General features: G+C 38.6%; 1 protein-coding gene across 3 annotated transcripts in view; it reads left to right on the top strand.

Moving 5' to 3' along the window:
- Window positions 1-225: 225 nt before the first annotated feature.
- Window positions 226-19,351, top strand: part of LOC122074887 (ATP-dependent DNA helicase 2 subunit KU70) — a 78,243-nt gene continuing 59,117 nt past the window's right edge. Inside the window, exons 1-4 of one of the 3 annotated variants that reach the window (XM_042639874.1) lie at window positions 226-363; window positions 511-630; window positions 727-801; window positions 8,459-8,572. In XM_042639874.1, coding sequence (XP_042495808.1) covers window positions 565-630; window positions 727-801; window positions 8,459-8,572 — 255 coding nt within the window. In that variant the 5' untranslated portion in view covers window positions 226-363; window positions 511-564. Of the gene's footprint in view, window positions 631-723; window positions 802-8,458; window positions 8,573-19,351 lie in introns of all 3 variants that reach the window. The other 2 variants (XM_042639873.1, XM_042639872.1) reach the window with 2 other exon arrangements.

Below are 19,351 nucleotides of genomic sequence, written 5' to 3' on the forward strand. Positions count from 1 at the left end.
CCTCCACACTAGCGTGATGACTTGCCTACTTTCATATTTCTTAATGATAGAGATGATTTGCCAAAAAATAATGGTAGAGATGAAATTAGTGAAACTGATCGATTAAAGAAGTGTTACCCAAAAAGAAAAATAAATAAAAAGATTGATTAAAGAAGTTGGAACTGTAACTAGTATGCACGATAGGACCTCATTTGCATTAGACAGGACTTTTTGGTCATTTTCGTATCTCTAAGCTCAAAAATGGCCAAAAGGCAAAATGGCGGTCGCCTAGAATTTCCACAAAGCAGCTTCCGTTAGAAGCTGAAGTTTTAAATGTTTCTGATCTCAAATGGGGCATGTGAGTCTGTGACTTGAGAACGAAAGGTAGTCTCCTCTTTTTCAAGCTCTCTTCTGATTTCTATCAGAGCAAAGGTTTCCCTCTCATTCTCTCACTTTTTAAACAGTTCTTCGGATTTTCTATCAGACCAGAGGTGTCTCTTATTCTCTCTCTCTCTCCCTGGTGTTCTAAAGGTGTGAAGTCGGTCATCTGCTCCTTTTTTTTTTTTTTTTTTGAGAAAACTCGTCATGGATTTGGACCCAGAAGACATATTTCGAGATGATGACGAAGACAGAGAAAATGAATTCTATCAGGTCTGGCTCCAATTCTATCAAGTCTATTGTAGCTGTTTTTCTTTCCCTTTCGAGAATTTTCTTCAGCCCTTAACGAAGAATTTTTGTTTTCAGCAGAGTGATTCCAGTAAGGAACTCGTTGTGTATCTTGTAGACGCCTCACCAAAGATGTTCAATCCAGCGAGTAAAGCGGTGAGTCTGTTGTATGCGTTGTGCACATTGTTGTTCGGAGTTGAAAACTTTTACCTGTTGATATATGGCTATGAGTACCATTTTCCTGGGGGAAGCAATAAAAAGTTCAATGAATGAAGGATGCCAAAAAGAAAATGTTTAGTTGGTCTGACTACTAAAGTGGTTAAAATGTTTAGTTGGTAGCAGAAAACTTTATTGATGAAAGTAAGGAGCAAATTAAAAAGTACCCGACTATAAGGGGAAAGGTGATAGGAAAAGTAAATGAAAATGGCAAAGCTCAAAAGATAACTGTGTAGGAATCTCTATTTTTCTATGCATAAATACCTATGGTATGTTGAATTGGGATTTCAACATAGCATCTGAAAATGATGACATTGTACAACAATTTTATGCATTGGTTGGTGGATAATTCACTCGGATACTTCAAAAGGTGATTAATGGGCTAGGCTGGAAGAGGCAAGGTTTAAGATCTCGCTAAAAAAAAAGAAAAAAAAAAAGGAGATCTGGCGAGATCTCGCTAAGATCTTGTATTTTTTTGGCGTTCAACTTGCTGATTGATCTTAGTGGGCATATGGCCTTTGTAGCCCCTGAAATTTTGTATTTACCCTATTTTAGGCGTTTTAAACACAATGGAAACATCAATTTTTTAAAACTAAAACTCAAGATGGTACTTTGACTTTGTACCCTATGTAAGTAGTCGGCAACTCTTCGAATCCTTCATTTAGTATGATATATTCATCAATCCACCTTCCACAATCATTATTCTGACACAATATAATCATTAGAATATAAAAGACATATTTTCAAATTACTATTGATGATTGATGACTCACATATATTGAAAATTTGGAATGACATAAGATAAGCAACATTAACATAACAAGTAACAACATAGCTGCATAAAGTATATATTAGTAATAACTAACATAAATATAGTAGACAGCTAGACATTTAGACTCCATTCTAGAGACCAAGACTCTTAGTATTGAAATGAGTGCCGGGCCATATCATCATAGTGATGCAGGGAAGTCATTTAATGGACTTATTTTATTGCAAATAAGCCTTGGGTTGAGTTTTGTATGTGTTGGGCCTTTGAACCCATGGATTTTCTTTGTAATGGGCCACTTTAATGGGCCTAAAATATGGGTAGAAAGTAGAAATAAGTTGTTTAATTTATCAGTTTAGTTAGAGTCCTGTTTTGAGTCTATTTCCTTTGTTATTTCATTTTCCTAGTCAGTTTAGGTTTCTCAATTAGTTAAGGATTGGGTTAGACCTTTCCTTTTAAGTGTTTGAGTCAGTTTTGAGTCTTCTATATAAGTTTGTAAGGGGCTACAACATTGAACACGAATTTATTAATGAAAAAAAAAAGATGGCTTATGCAGTTGGGTGAGATGCCTAACCCTGAGGGTGAGATGCCCATTCACTAGTTCTTCTCCCCCCTTCTCAACCCTCCATCGAATTCTCTTTCTTTTCTTATTTTCCTTTTATTTGTTGCTGTGAGAGAGTGTTTGAGAGCTAGAAGTAGCCTAAAACCAAGCCTATTGGAGGACATCTTCTCTATTCAACCAGAATTTCAGATCCTACCTGGGATTGGATCACTTGTGACTGAATCTTACATTACATAGCCTCCATATTGTTGATGCTGAGTCGAAACATGTTTTGCTTTGATTGAATCACAAAGGCTGGCCATATCATAGTATGACGGAAGTAATACTCAAAGTCTGCTACAACAGCCTTATAAACAACATCACCAATATACTGGAGATACCTAATCCTTGGGTAGGTATCTCTGAAACTAAATGAGCTGGAACGAGATCCATAACTGCTGGTTGGTGCTTGACGGACAGGAACTTGCACCGGCATATATGGCTGGGGGTCTGGAACCCCGAAGATGCCATCCACAACACCTGACCCAATATGGGAGTGTGACTGACCCTCATACTCAGTGGCAGAGGGGAAAGAGCTGGCCTGTGGGTGTCTAAACTGGCCAAATTGACTATAGTCTGAACCGGTTGTCCCTGTGCCATATATAGCTGATGGTGCATACATTGTTCCCATGAATACCACTCTCTATGCTTAAGCCTCCTAGAGTGTCAATCAAGCTCCTAATAGAGATGTCTATAGAGTCCATATCCTGCTCCTCTCCACTAGCTATGAATCAGCTACGTGAGCCTCTTGTTGGGTGTGGGGGAATGTGCACCATGGTTCATGTCCTATGTGGCAAGAGTGAACTGAGTCTCTCTTGTGAATCGCACTGGCTCTTGCTTCGGTTCAGTGTAATGGAACCTCTAGCGCATTCCCCCATCACCACCACCATTACCACCATTACCATTACTATCGCCATCCCCATCCCCATCCCCATCCCCATCCCCATCCCCATCACCATCACCATCACCATCACCATCATCACCATCACCATCACCATCACCATCCCCAGCACGGGCTCCACTACTACCACCACCACCAGGTCTTGCACCATCACCATCATCATCACTGGACCGTGACCAAATAGTTTTAGGTTCCATATCAAACCTAGTAGCTTAGGACTCGAAAGGCCTGGGTACTTGTGAAAGCACACGACCCTCTTGAGATATATACTTATCCACGTCAACACCCATCTGACTAGCCACCCATGGGGTGGGTCTACCCCCAGGTTGATCCTTAAGTGGCTCACCTCGATCCTTCACCCATTGGTATAGGGGATCCTCCTCATCTGAGTCGTCTTAGAAAACGTGAGCAAGTTCAATTGGTTCACTGTTACCCTCCATGCCTTGACGTATGTGCTGCATCTTCAATCTCATTGTAATGCACAAACACCAACTGCTGTAGCTTTTCGTGACTCAGTCGGTTCTGTATCATGGTGTGGATCAATAAAAATGTACTCCAATTGTGCTCACATCCAGATGTAGAACAAGTTTGGGAGGGCATCTTGATTGCTATCTTCCTCAAGTTAGGTGCATCTTTTCCATAGAGGACCCACCATTCACCAGGGGTAGTACTTTATCTTCCTGCCACTGCCGTTGCACGACTAAAACTCCCAGTAGCATCCCTGAATTCCTTTATCTATATATATATATATACAAACATTGAATACTAGTTAGTATTCGATAAGGAATTCATTAAGACTTAGGAAATTATACATATTTCAAACATTAACCCACCTCAGTGCTGCATGCTGCCTGTAGATCAGGTTTAGGGACCAACTTTGCCACCACAAGTTCCACTGCTTCTAGCAATACATCATCCATTCCTAGATTGTACTTGTAGTGGAACTTATAATTGAGATAATACGCTACAAATTCCATAAATAACTTGTCATTAAATGTAAAGTAACTTTAACTTGGACTATAGTCAAGTTTATTAACTCACTAGCTTTATGCAGTGGATGCATTAAATGTTTCTCCCATCTCTTCTCAATAATTTTGATGTTAGATTTTGCATCCCTAGGAATGGATGCTCCCACATTCTCCTTCATCTTCTCCATTGCAGCATACACATATGGCAGGGTAGGCTGCCTCTATGAGTCTACCAATCTCAAGACAGTTACAAGAGTCCACTGCTTCTAGCAATACATCATCCATTCCTAGATTGTACTTGTAGTGGAACTTATAATTGAGATAATACGCTACAAATTCCATAAATAACTTGTCATTAAATGTAAAGTAACTTTAACTTGGACTATAGTCAAGTTTATTAACTCACTAGCTTTATGCAGTGGATGCATTAAATGTTTCTCCCATCTCTTCTCAATAATTTTGATGTTAGATTTTGCATCCCTAGGAATGGATGCTCCCACATTCTCCTTCATCTTCTCCATTGCAGTATACACATATGGCAGGGTAGGCTGCCTCTATGAGTCTACCAATCTCAAGACAGTTACAAGTGGGCCAAATATAAGAAGGACCTTCTTCACATCCTGTCAGAATTGTTCACTAGAGATGGTGGCTTGTGATGCCTTACTACCTAACGAACCCGATTCCCTCCATCCAAACCACTCCTCACTGGCAAATATGGATCTGAAACCAACCATCTTATCATGAAATCTCTTCAATGCAATGTAGTTGTTGCAAATCGGGTAATTCCTGGCCTTACCAAATCTCCACTGCATTTTTCCCTCAGCAAAGATAGAGAATATCCATGGTTGTAAACAAATGTGGCCACTTGTCTTGCCTGTTCGACCACACCTACTACCAAAGACTTCTTCCCATGTCTTTAAGCATTAAGTCAATGCAGTAGGTTGCACATGATGTCCAGAAAAGGTGGATCCTTTTGCTCTTCCTATTTATCAGTCTCTCCCCCGCTTTCTTAAAGTTGCTCCTGTTGTCTGTCACAATTTGAACAACATTCTCAGGCCCAACCTCTGTAACATCCTTCAACAACTTGTATAAGTACATTGCATCCTTCTTCTTTTTGGATGCATCAACAGACTTTAAAAAGACAGTCTTCCCATCATAATACACCATGAAGTTGATGATGGACTGTCTAGTTGGTCTAGTCTAACCATCACACATCACACATCACACATCACAGTAACTTCATATCGTCCCACTGAGCCTTCAAACTATTAATATACTCATCCAACTCCTTTTGATGAGACAAATAAACATTCATCATCTCATAAGTAGTGGGCCCTTTGTTCTTGGACCAGCCCTTCCTGTAGTGTTGATCATGGATTGGTAATTTGTCCCTTGTGCAGCATTAGTTGGGATGCTATTAAAACCATTTTGACATTGCATCCCCAAGTTGTTGTTTCCATGTACCCCATACTTGCTTCATAGTTCTTTGTCTTGTATCCTGCTATCTATATATCAGAGCACGAGACCTCATCATGATCATCATGTTGTCTTGGGGGTGGTGATGGGGGTGTGGCAGCCCTCACACTCTGAGTTCTCCTGAAGGCACACCCACATTCCTCTGCTTCTTATTCCTTCTTTCCTCTGTGGGAAGCACATTTGATGCAGTTGCTTTAGAACTAGAGCCACCTGCTTCTCTCTTCATCTCTACCTAGCTAACCTTTTCCATTTGATGAGAGATCCTGCTCGCTGCCTTAACTTGTTGCAATTCTCTCCACTTTGCCCTTGTCATACCTTGGTCTGGCCTATATTCACTATCAGAATCAGAGTCATCTGCGTTAGCATCTACTATTGTTGGGTGCCTCTCTAAGACTGCCTCATCGAGTTCTTGATCCAACCTTTGTTTCTCTGCCCTCTTTAACCTTCCACCTTGTAGGCTTTGCTGCACTTGTTTTTGCACTTCATATGAAACTTGGGGGCATTTGGCTACATCCTTGTACCCTCCAGCCAAATGTTGCTTCAACCTAGTGGCACCTCCAGAATTTATCATTTTCTTATAGTACCTACACCTTGATTTTTTTCTGTCATCTAACATTGGATCTCCATATAACCATACAATATCTCCATATAACCATACAATATCTCCACCTCCAGTACTAGACATTATGCCCCAACTTCAACACTATTATATAATTGTCTTTGTGCATGAATTAATAACTATTCAACATCAACACCATATTAAAGAATGCATGCATTAAGAGCTATTCAATATCATATAGCTATTACATATTAATCCCACACTTTTTATAATTTTTTTTGAATTTTAAATCATATTTTTTTATTAACAATAATATAATAATAAAGTATAGTAGAGTGAAACTAAGAACACCATTTTGATTTCAAAGTACACTAACAATATTTACACTAATGTAAAGTAATTTTCCATACAAAACAGATTTTTTTTTTTTTTGTAATTATTTAATATATATTATATATTTAAGAAAATATATTAATTAATTTATTGACTAAAAAAAAAAAAATGGACACCATGAGGCTGTAGATCAGCCTTTGGTGAGCAACATATAAAAAATTGTATACCAAACATCATATATAAATCATATTTTTTCAATTTTATTTTTGCAAGAAAAGCATTTATTTAAACAAAAAAATAAAAAAATAAATTTAATAACAGAAAAATATTTTTTCTAACATTAATCTATAGATCACACCGAGTAGCATCACATATAAAAAAAATCAATGGCAATAAACAAGATTTGATGATGTTTCTATGAAAAATATGGGTTTGGGAAGAAATTTTTACCTTAAAGGGATCTTGAGAAGAAAAGTCACCACCAAGGTTGAAGATCTTTGCTTCATGATTGTAGTAAGGAAGATCTCCAAGAAGAAACATCAAATCACAGCTTTATGGTGTTTTTCTTCGAAAATATAGCTCTAAGAGTTGAAACCAGCAAGATCCAGGCGAAACCAGCGAGATCTCTCTTCATTTGGGTTGAAACCTTGCTTTATTTGCCTTGGTTGGATCAAGTTTGGACCGAAACTGAACCGATACCGAGTTAAGTGGTGAGATTTCGGTTGAGATCTTGCACATTTCTCACCTCGCCTTCAGTATCGTCTCGCTATTGTCAAAAAACAAGATCTCAGCAAGATCTCGCCGAGATCTTGAACCGTGGGAAGACGGTAAAAGCACAGAATGGACATGTTCGAAAGTTGACTGATGGGCTAGGTTGGGGTGGGGGAATAGAGGGATATTGCATAGGGATACACTCATGGTTTAAAGTATCTCTAATACGATACCCCTCTGGTACGTATATTAAATTTACCCAACCGATACGGCGACTGATACCGATACTTTAATCCTTGGTCTTTAGCATATCTTAGCGTATCTCCGATACGATACGATACGATATCCTCCGATATGTATCTTAATTTTAGCCGACCGATACCGATACTGATACTTTAATCCTTGGATACGCTTACATTAATAAAATTGGAAAATGAAGGTTCTAAGATAGGTGAAATTCTTCGTGTAGCATAGGATAAGAACAAGATCCTTATTGGCAATCTTCTCATCAATATAGGATGGAGAATCTCTGATAGATTTAGCTTAAGTAAGGAAGGAGCTGAATATTTACTCACCTCTTGGTAGCGTGGCCACCCTTTTGCTTGGCCCTATGGGTACCCTTGCTTTAAGGATTTGACCAGGAATGGTTATCCTTGGGAAATATACCATTACCTAATCTGCATCTTGGAGGTGCTATGAGTTGGGGTGGAGCGGGAAAGTCCTACTGCTATATGTTGGCTACTATCAAAAAAGCGGAGGTTGAACTGATCAAGTTGTGTGAAATTTTTCTTAAAACATTGATTCCATGGGTGTTACCGAGCAAGAAGACTAAAGATATTGGATATGCTAAATACAACGCAAATGTATGATCATGATTAGTAAATAAATGGTCTGCACAGGGCTGTATGGGTTAAACTTTGTACTTTTAAGATATATGGCTTATGAATCGGCTTGTCACCATGTCTTTTTATAAAATGTGACCATTTCTAAAAAAAAAAAAAAAATTGAAAAAGAGAGAGAGAAACATATTTACTTTCTATCCATTGCTCTAAGATATGATAATCCAATCTTTGAAAAAGCTCAACTATTATAATGAACCACCATAGCATACCTAAAGATTTGGTGCTGAAACCAAATTTATAAGCTCTCTGTTTCAGTCCAACTGCATTGAATGTATCTACCTGCTCTTGGTTTTTAAGAATTGCTAATGAATAATTGAATATTCTCTGGCTTTCTGCTGCAAAAATTATCTGCTTAACATTGATTTTGTTAACATTTGCAGGAAGATCAGGAAGAAACTTGTTTTCATATTGCTGTCAGCTGTATTTCCCAGTCATTGAAGACCCAAATCATTAATATATCTTATGATGAAGTTGCAATATGTTTCTTCAATACTGTAAGACGTCTTTGCTTACTTTGTTATAAAGCCCAAAGCTTTTGCTTGCTTAAAATATCAAACTTAACGAGATTCACTGTCCTGTACTACTTCAATGATTTTCTTGTATAAAAAGCCCCCCCTTTTTTTTTTTATGAGCTGCTTCTCTAATCTCCAGAGTTATGTTTTCAAACAACAACAACAACAACTACACAACTCAGCCTTATCCAACTAAATTGGGTCGGCTACATGGATCCGTGTATATATATATATTGAAAAAAAAAAAACCCTTTGGGACATCCCACTTACGAAGAATCAGCAACTCGGATCTTTGCCCTCCAAGCAGCTCTGTTAGATGCCATACTAGGGTGAAGACCTAACTTTTGCATGTCTCTTCTTACTAATTCATCAATGGTCAATTTTAGCCAGCCCCTAGCCCTTTTAGCTCCATCCATCTGAATTTGATCACTCCTCCGTATTGGGGCATCAAAAGGCCTCCTTTGGACATGTCCAAACCATCGTAATGGACATTCTCTGAGTTTATCCTGAATTGGGGCAACTGCCAAATCAGCTCTAACCTGGTCATTCCTTACTCTATCTCTCAGGGTTTTGCCGCACATCCATCTTAACATCATCATCTCTGCTACACTCAACTTGTTTATGTTACGCTTCTTAATTGCCTAATATTCCGCACCATATATCATAGTTGGTCTTATGACTGTTCTGTAGAATTTTCCCTTAAGCTTTAGAGGAATTCGTCGATTACATAACACTCTAGACGCCCTTCTGCACTTCCTCCATCTTACTTTAATTTTGTGGGAAACATCATCATCGATCTCACCTTCCTTGTTTAAGGTAAAGCCCAGATATCTGAAATAGTCACTTTGTGGGATCTCTCCCCCCTCAATTTTTCACCACTTTGCTATCATTCCTCAATCGACTAAAGTTACACATCATATATTCCGTCTGTGTTCTACTTATCTTAAGACCTCTCGATTCAATAGTATATCTCATAACTCCAACTTATCATTAATCTCTGCCACTGTTTCACTGACCAGAACAATATCATTCGCAAAAAGCCTACACCACGGGATCTGTCCTTGAATATTCCTGGTTAAATCATCCATGATAAGTGTAAACTCAATGCGGATCCTTGATGTAACCTGATAGTAATTGGGAACTCATCACTTTGGCCTCCTTCAAAATCTTCAGAAAACCTTATAATGTTAAGGTCATCTCTATGCCAATAAGCTTAAATGGGCAGAGTTCATAGTTTTTAAGGTGTTGCTAAGGCGTCGCCTTACCAGCGCCTTGGCGCTGATGCGGTCTAGAGATGGTAAGGCAGTGCTCCGCCTTACGTGAAGTGGCGCCTTATGGGGTTTTTTTTTTTTTTTTTTAAACACATTTTAAAATTACTTGAAGATTCCAAATATAGATTTTTTATTGGTAGGTGTATGGTTTTGTTAACACTTGAGATGTATGGGATCAGTTTTANTTTTCTTTTTTTTTTTTTTTTTTTTTTTTTCTAGTGAACCGGGCATTTTTTATAACTTGGAGTCCCTTTTTTGGCACATGAAAACCGTGCTTTTCATACTCATAATCAATTCTGAGCAAAAAGCGCAGAATCAATTGATTCAACTAAAGTGAGGAGGGGTAAATGAGTAAATTGAACTCAAAACATAACATAAAGTATTTAACATCCTGTAAACCCTATTACCCTTCTTTTCTCTTGGAACAGCCAAATAGAAAGAACGCTCCGAACTGTCACCAAAGCTTCAACCCGGTAACCTATACTTCAAGCTTCATCATCTCACAATCTACTGTCGCCAAGGTGAGAGGTAGGCAGCTCTCTCTCTAACTGACTCTTCTCTCATTTTGCAGATTCTTTTTTTTCTTTTCCAGCGAGGTCGAGGTTTGAAGTTTCAGTGAGGTCAAGGTTCGATTTTGCAGAGTAATTGGTTGCAGCCTCTGTCACAAAGGTAAGTCATTTTTCTTGCTTTCTTTCTCTCTCTCTCGAGGCAGTGATTTCTCTGTTCAGATATGTCAATTTTGCAGAGTATTTGGTTACAGCCTCTGTTCAGATCTGTGATTTGTCTCTAGTCACTTTTCTTGCTTTCTTATTAGTTTAGTAGAAGGATGAAATAGATTGATGGTTTTTGCAGATTTCAGGATCATATTTCTATGTCTACATGCATTGAAAGTGTGTGTTTTTATGCTCACACCGGATTATGGATAGTATTTTGACAATGAATTTTATTTTTTACCAATGCAAATATTCTGGAGATCATCATTTAGGGTTTTAATATTGAGGTTAGGTTTGTGCTTATTGAGTCATATCGGATGTGGATCTGTGGAAATTGAGTTGTACTAGATTTCTTCATTAAGCTAGATTGTTATCTCTTTGTTCCCTTATCTATGTTTCTTGGTCACCTGCTTGTACTTGTATAAGTATTGTTGCTCCTCGTCAGTTGTAGAATGAGAACCAATATACTATTCTAAATTAGGGTTTGCTGTTCTCACACTGATATTGAATTTCCTAATTGTGTTTCAATAATTGCTTATGGAGTTAGCTCTGCTAAAGATGGAGGGCCTATTGCTTATTTATAGTTTTGCCCATAGATGAATTAATTGAGTACATTGTTCTGATCACCACTTCAAAATTTCTGTTAAGCTCATCTTATTTGTCAAAAGAAAGGTTTTTTTCCTTGGGTTGTTGCAGTTTTTATAATTTTTAATTTGTTGATGGCTTATGGATGTCCATCCACGTAGAAGCTTGGCCTCTCCTATGATCTAAAGCAGCAATAAGACTTTTTTTTTTTTTTTTTAAAATAATCACACTACTTGGTTGCTCTTCAATGAGCTTTGGTCTTGGTATTTTTGAACTTTTTATTCCAGAGATTCAGATTTCAGTTCCATTTGTTGCATGTGTCTGGGTCCATATTGAATTACAAGGAAAGATTGAGAGCTTTTGAATTCATGCAATGTTGTCTCAGGATAAGTGGTTTATTTTTATTCACCCAAACTCTCTCTGACTTGCTCTCGTCAAAACTCAATCTTTAGTGTTGTTTTGAATTCATGCAGTGTTATCTCAGGATAAGTGGTTTATTTTTATTCATTCAAATGCTCCATGTTAATAGATAACATTTGCATTTCTATCCATCATCTAGACTGAGACTCCAAAGTGATAGGGTTAGGGTGCCTTGGAGGAAATCAGTGGTTTCAATTTCAAACATTTGGACTTTAAAGCTATATATATATATATATATATATTGGGTAAACTAGTGAGAAAGTGGCAGCTTCAACAGAAGCAGTTACTGAGAATGCAAAATGGAGACAAGCAAATGTAGACATTCTTGTTACAATTACGGTAGAGGAAGTTAAGAGAGGCAATAGGACTACTGCTACTTTTAACAAAGTGGGGTGTATATATATATATATATATATATATATATTGGGTAAAATAGTGAGAAAATGGCAGCTTCAACAGAAGCAGCTACTGAGAATGCAAAATGGAGACAATCAAATGTAGACATTCTTGTTACAATTATGGTAGAGGAAGTTAAGAGAGGCAATAGGACTACTGCTACTTTTAACAAAGTGGGGTGGAGGAACATTTCCATTAACTTTAAAGATAAAACTGGTGTCACCCATACTATTGCACAATTAAGGAACAAAGTGAATAAATTGAGGCAGGATTATATTCAATTTAAGAAGCTACTGGAGACCATAGTTTTTAAGGTGCTGCTAAGGCGCTTAGCAGCGCCTTACTAGCGCCTTGGCGCTGATGCGGTCTAGAGATAGTAAGGCAGTGCTCCGCCTTACGTGAAGTGGCGCCTTATGGGTTTTTTTTTTTAACACATTTTAAAATTACATGATGAAGATTCCAAATATAGATTTTTTATTGGTAGGTGTATGATTTTATTAACACTTGAGATGTATGGGATCAACTTTACTCCACCAAAAATAACCAAAACAAACAAAACAAAAACACGATTCACAAACAGGGTTTGGATTTTGTCAAGGGTTTTAAGAAAGGGCTTTGAGAAGGAATCAAGGAACAAGGAAGAACCACTGATCCAGGTGACCATTTTGCTCCGGCAACGGTGAGCTTCATTCTTCTTTGACAGGAGTAGAAATATAGTGGATGACCTTAGGGCTTAGGCACTCATTTTGCCATCATAGAGGTAAGTATAATAATTACTTGTATTTTTTATGTCTTCTTTTCTTTATATTTATAATTTTGTTTCATAATTATGTATTTATATTATATATTAATATGTTATGATGATTGATGATTGATGATTGATGAAGATGAATTTAGTTTATTTACTTTATTGATTTGTTTTCTTGATGAATATCTTACATTGGTATGAATATGAACCTTTAATATTTATTTTACATATGAGTAATAGGATTCAACTAGGATTTGAGCCTAATAGATTTGTTTTATAAAAAAATTACACAGGAACGCTTTAGTCAATAAGGCGACGTTTTATGCCCGCTTTATCTCTAAGGCACTCCGAAAGACCCTTAAATGCCTTCGTCGCCTTACCGCCTTAAAAACTATGTCAGAGTTACAGAAAGAATTTGAAAAAGCCAAGAAGCGGATAAGCCTTCATATTGACTAGGGGCCTGCACTGATTGAGACTCAGACGAAAAGAAGTTTTCAGTGAAGGATCAGGAAATTAGGACTTTCAAAGGCATTGCAGCGCTCTCATTTCGCCGATAAAAAAACTGCCCATCTTTAGACAGATAACTCCCCTGATCCATCTTTCAGAGTCCCATATCTTTCGACTGAGGCGGCAACTAATCCGTAAGTTGTCTTCTATGATGGGCTGCTGGACATAATGATCTCTAGGATATTGATTGAACCACAAATTCAAAGGTTTTTGGCTGCTTGATTTCTGACTATGTGAACTCATCCATGTGGGCAAGAGTTTGTGTCCATGCACGGTTGTGTTTGTATGGTGGGTGAATTGCATCAGTTAGAGTTCAAACTAGGAAAACAGTTTTATAACTAACCAGTTTTGCTATGCAAAATGAGGGCAGCTAATTTGGGCGCTTAGTTAACCTCTGGACTTTGGTTTAATTTATTGCCATCTAATGATTTCTTTGTTTTAGTTCTCTTCGCCCCGAACCTCGCACATGCGGGAGCCTCGTGCACCGGCTACGCCCTTTTTTTTTTTAATGATTTCTTTGTTTTGTTTGTGTAGTTAGCTAAAACCCTCTTTCAATTGAAAAAGAATATTTATTTGAAAACTTTCTAGAAGTTTATGGCACAAATCCTTTTCATTTTGTATTTCTATGAAGCTAGATGGCGGTCTCTTTTTTTTTTTTTTTTTAAAAAAGAACATGATTTAAGGCCCTTTTTGAAAATTTTATTTCAAATTTTCATTGATTTCTTGAAATAAGTCAAGAAATTAAAATTTTTTGGTTGCATCAATAGAAAAAAATTTCAAGAACAAGAAGTCTGTTTGGTAGTCTACTTTTGAGAATAGTCTCTCTTCTCTCTCTCTCTCTCTATATATATATATGTGGTGGTCTTCTTCCTTCGCAGAACTAATAGGAAGGTGTATGGAATATTATATTTGTCCAATTGCCCTTTGATCTTCAGGCAAACACTACAAAACTAAAACCTCACCTCCTAATAATCTAATCCATGCACCTATGCAACCTAAGTGAGTTCCCGCACAGGAACCTAAAAAAAAAAAAAAGCTGCAAAACCAATGGCATTTCAAGAGGGGCTGCGGGAGGGAGGTGTTTTGGGGGTGGGGTGGCTAACTTCAAAGACTGACTCTTTCACCAAATTGGTGCACTAGAAGGCCTCTTTGCAAGCCGTGGGAAGTGTCAAATCCCTCTTATTCCTTCATTGGATCTGAGATGGGCCAGAATCTTCTTTTTGTGGCCCCGACTGAGAACCCGCTGATCCCCTCAAAGAGCAAGTCGGAAGCACGTGCAACCAAACAAGCTAGGGTTATGGTTACAGGTTTTCAGCATTTTAAGCGAAAGATGAAGAAGATGTGAACAATACTGGTTTGTATGAGAGAGAGAGATAGGAATAAGTTTTTTTAGTTGTTAACAATGTTAGAACTGTATCGTGAGAGGGGAGGAGTCTTGCGCAAGTCGTAGACTCCTCCCTTGGGGGTTTCCTAGTCACATTAGGACTGAGTTCTATTAGGAGTTTGCAGCTAGTATTAGTTTCCTATTTTGTTTTGGTCTGTCCAATTTCTAGTAGGATTTGTAATGGTTGATCTATTTAATGAATGAAGGTGGGCACCCCCAATCTAATCAATTGGGACTCCCTTGCTCTAATCGCAGGACTCTCTCTTTTCTTCTCATCTCTTTACAAGGTATCAGAGCCTTGATATCCAAAGAAGAAAAGGATCAGTAACAACTCGTCCCTCCATCACAGGTTGTTACTGGTTCATCCTAAGCTCTACGATTTTTGGAGGGGGTGGTTTTATCCCTAGTTTGCTGGTTTTTTGAATAAAGGATTGATTAACTTTAATCAATCATATGGTGTGAAGGATTAACTCAAAATGCTTGCTAGTGGTTGTTGGCTTGTTTTTTTAGTTTGAAGATTGATGTATTTAAGGAGTGGAAAAAATCGAACAAAGCTGTCAGGGTTTTAGCACTTAGCCAAAATCGATTTTGATCATTTCTTCTTATTCAGAGCTCAGTTTGAAAAACTCTTTGGATGTTTTCTTTATCACCACACAAACAGCATTCGATCCAAGTTTCAGCTTCATTGGAGCCCTTAGCTCCAACCGCAGGTAACCCTAGATTTGTGCTAATTAGGGTTTTGCGATTTGGGTTAAATCTTCATAGATTGGCGATTGATTCATTTCCAACCCACTGAAGCTAACGGCTACCTCTCGCTGAAGCTCTCTGGCACACCATCCCCTCCCCCATCTCAGGCAGTGGCGACCTAGGGCATAACCGAACCAGGTAGGTATACATTGATCCTCCCCTTCGCTTCTCTTCTCTCTCTCTCGCCCTCGCGCGCTCTCTTTCACGACTCCCCTTTCTCCCGGTCCTCTCTCTCCCTCTTTTTTCTCCTTTACCACCACTGGTTTTCTCTCCTCCCCTGATTCCTCTACTATTTTTGCTAAGTGAGCAAAAAAAAAGAAGAAAAACCATGATCGATTTTCTCCTCTATTATACCACACCATTAGATTTTCTCCCATTCTTGTGACTGATTTCTCCCCTATTTTATCCCACCGATTTCCTCCCATCCCTCTCCTACGACTTCCTCTCCTATTCTTGCGAAAAAAAAGACCACCGATATTCTCTCTGCCCCTTCAAGTAGTTTGGCTCTCAGCACCCCACAATCTTTTCGCTCCCCATAGCCCCCTTCCACCACTATCCATAAACTACCATCGACCCCCCTCCCCACAATTTGATTTCTCTACCCCCTCTCCCTTGATTCTTCCTGCTCTTTTAATCCCTTTTCCTGATTCTCCCTGATCTCTAATTGAGCCTACTGAGGATTGCCGCATTCACTCAATCACTCCTACTTTAGCGATACTAACCTTGCTCCCATCCCCATTAGCAACCCCCTAACTTGCCCCTGTTAGTGTTGCACCCTAACACCTTATCACCGGTTGAGACATAACCCTGGGTGCATCCTACTGTGCGTTGGATTTTTCAGTGGAGTTTCTACCTGGCCGAACTCTTCACGGGCTTAGAGTTGCTTGTGTTGTAAGGGATACCCCCTCACTCGCTCCTTTTCCCTTTGACATTGTATGCTTATATATATAAACTTTCAGTTTATTGGTAGTCGTCTTCTGTATGCTTTGTTATATGCCTATCTGTCTATTTGTGTATTCATCTGTTGCATCACCTTCCTTTGTTTGATTTGCTGTGGCTGGTTATCATCTTCTATGTTTGCCTTATGTGCTATCTACTTCTCTCGAGTGTTATCTCTTTTGGTATTAGTCTTGTGCTCCTCTTTACATATTATTGATATTGAGATTTATTGTCATGCATATAGTACTAGTGGATTTGGTTTGATGTATGTGTTGTGTTAGAATCCTGCTGTATCGTACACTGTACCCTAGTTGTATGTCCTGTGCTTTTCATTTATATACTGAGAATACTTGTTTATTGTGCTAGGTGCCATTCCTCTATACCTGGATCCTTTTGTTTTTCTTTCTTACTAATATATAGTTCTATTTTGGTGCGTCAGGTAGACAGCCCACACCTTATTATATCCAGACAATCCACCCTTTGCATGGATACCCGTATTTTTTAATTGTATTTCATCTCTTTTCTTTGTTCTGTGTCCTTTTATCCTGTTGTCAGGGCATCCCACGCAAATGACATACGTCATCGATCCACTTTGTAGCATGTACAAGGGCGTGTTAAGAATGTTGGCCATAAAAGGAGAATTCGTTGTGCTTCCTGGAACATTGGTTCACTGATGGGCAAGTTTGGAGTTGATAGATGTCATGAGGAGGAGAATTAACATTGCATGTATCCAAGAGAGTAGATGGAAATTGATAAAAGCTAAGTTGTTGGACGTCAAACAATAGTATTTGGGAGACTAAAGTGGTGAATAAAGACCTCAAGAACGATGTGGTGGACGTTAAAAGAATGGGAGATATGATTTTATCCTTTAAAGCTAGTGTTAGATGAAGAGGTGGTCAACATTATTAGCGTTTATGTTCCCAAGCAGGATTGGATGAGAGCTGCAAGCTACAATTTTGGAAACACATGGATGAATTGATGCATGGCTTTGGACCGGGTGAAAAGATTATTATGGAAGGGGATCTGAACGGCCACATTAGTAAGGATAGGAGAGGTTATATAGAGGTGCATGGAGGTTATTGAGTTGGGGAGAGCAATGAGGAGGGAACCTCAGTTTTGGACTTTGCAATAGCTTATGATCTATCCATTGCTAACACTCTTTTCGCTAAATGGGAAGAACACTTAATTACATACAAAAGTGGGCAGCATTCCAGTCAAATAGACTTCTTTCTCATTAAAAGGTCCAACAGATGGATGTAAGGACTGTAAGGTTATCCCTAGAGAGAGCTTAACTTATCAAAATAGATTGTTGATCTTGGACATGTGCCTCTATTTGCCGAAGAGTAAACCAAGGAAACATGTTTGCCCTAAGGTTAGGTGGTGGAGATTGAAAGGAGAGTCATTGGGGTCTTTTACAGATAAGGTGGTGAAGCATGGGAAGTGGGATTGTGAAGGGGACGACAACACGATGTGGAATGAGAGGACGGATTGCATTGAGAAAGTTTCTAAGGAGGTTCTAGGGGTGTCTAGGGGTACTCAGTTGGCCCCTAGAGAGACTTAGTGGTGGGATGTGGAGGTCCAGGCTTCTATCAAGATCAAGAAAGATAATTTTAAGATTTGGCAAAGGACTGGGGAACTTGAAGATTAAGAGAGATATAAGGCCGCCAGAAACCAGGCAACGAAGATTATGGGGAAAGAAAGGGCAAGAAAATATAATGATTTTTACAATAATTTAAATACCAAGGAAGGGGAAAAGGCTATTTATAAGATAGCTAAAATTTGGGAAAGGAAGAGCAGGGATCTCGACCATGTTCGATGTATTAAGAATGATGATGGTAGAGTGCTTGTGAAGGATGAAGATATAAAGAGGAGATGGGATGAGTAGTTTTGTTATCGTCTGTTCTTCTATTAGCCGATCTTCCTTTTAATCTTTTATCTGTGAGTAAATTTACACAAGCTTACAACTGCCCCGTAACTTTTTCTTTGATTCATGTATTTTTCAGGATCTTACGACGAAGAAGATGATTGGTAGAGGTAGTAGAGTTTGGGGGTCTCTATCTTTTTAAGGATAATTCTACTTCCGTTGCATGTTCAAGTATTTTTAGCCTCCATCAGATCCATTATCAACTAGGTCATTCGTCTATGCAAAGTTTACAGAAGCTTGATCCTCGTTTTCATTCTATTTCCAGTTTAGATTGTGAGTCGTGTCAGTTTGAGAAGCTTCACCATGTAAGCTATCCACCTAGAGTCAATAAACGGTTTGCACACCCTTTTTCTTTGGTTCATTCAGATGTATGAGGTCCTTGTCCCATTACTTCCAAATTAGGTTTCGATATTGATGTGTATGCTCCAGCTTGAGGGGGAGTGTTGGGAATTAGCGCTAATCCCAGGATTAGCGTCAATTCTAGGACCCGATAGGGGCCTTTTGGTCCTATCGGGTCCATATTTTGGTCCTTTAGGGTTGCGGCTTAAGTGAGGGGGCTTTTATGTAATTTCTTCTTTTGTTTTAAGCAATATGTATACACTATATTGACCTGCGATCAGCCTATTCTGGACTGATCGCAGGCTGCTCTGTTTCTGGACAGCTTTCGGTCTCTCCTTCTTCTCTTCTCTCCTTCTCGTTTCTGGTTCGGGTTACATCTAAATTAATATTGTAACATGGTATCAGAGCAGGTTTAATCAAATCGATTGGTCCAAACAAACCTATCGCTTCTGATTTCAACCTAGCGATAAACTTCCTTGGTGTGCAGCCGCCTTCTTTGCTGCAATTACTATGACCTAATTAATATGAAGTGATCTACAGTACATGTAAGTCATCTTCCATACTGCTGCTATCGGTTTTATGCTGGTCCTTACTGTTTAAGAGAGCCACTGGACTTGTTCTCCTCTACCGATGGCTGCTATTGCTACTTCATCATCGATGGCTGCTACTACTACTACTTTGTACTCTTTATATACTTGCTGCTGAAAGTTGCTGCTGCCTACTGTGTTTCTTTGTCCATGCGATTAGCCTTCTTGCAGAATTTTTTTTGCTCTCCTATCAAAGGCTGA

This window comes from Macadamia integrifolia, chromosome 3, assembly GCF_013358625.1.
Source record: "Macadamia integrifolia cultivar HAES 741 chromosome 3, SCU_Mint_v3, whole genome shotgun sequence".
Lineage (NCBI taxonomy): Eukaryota > Viridiplantae > Streptophyta > Magnoliopsida > Proteales > Proteaceae > Macadamia > Macadamia integrifolia.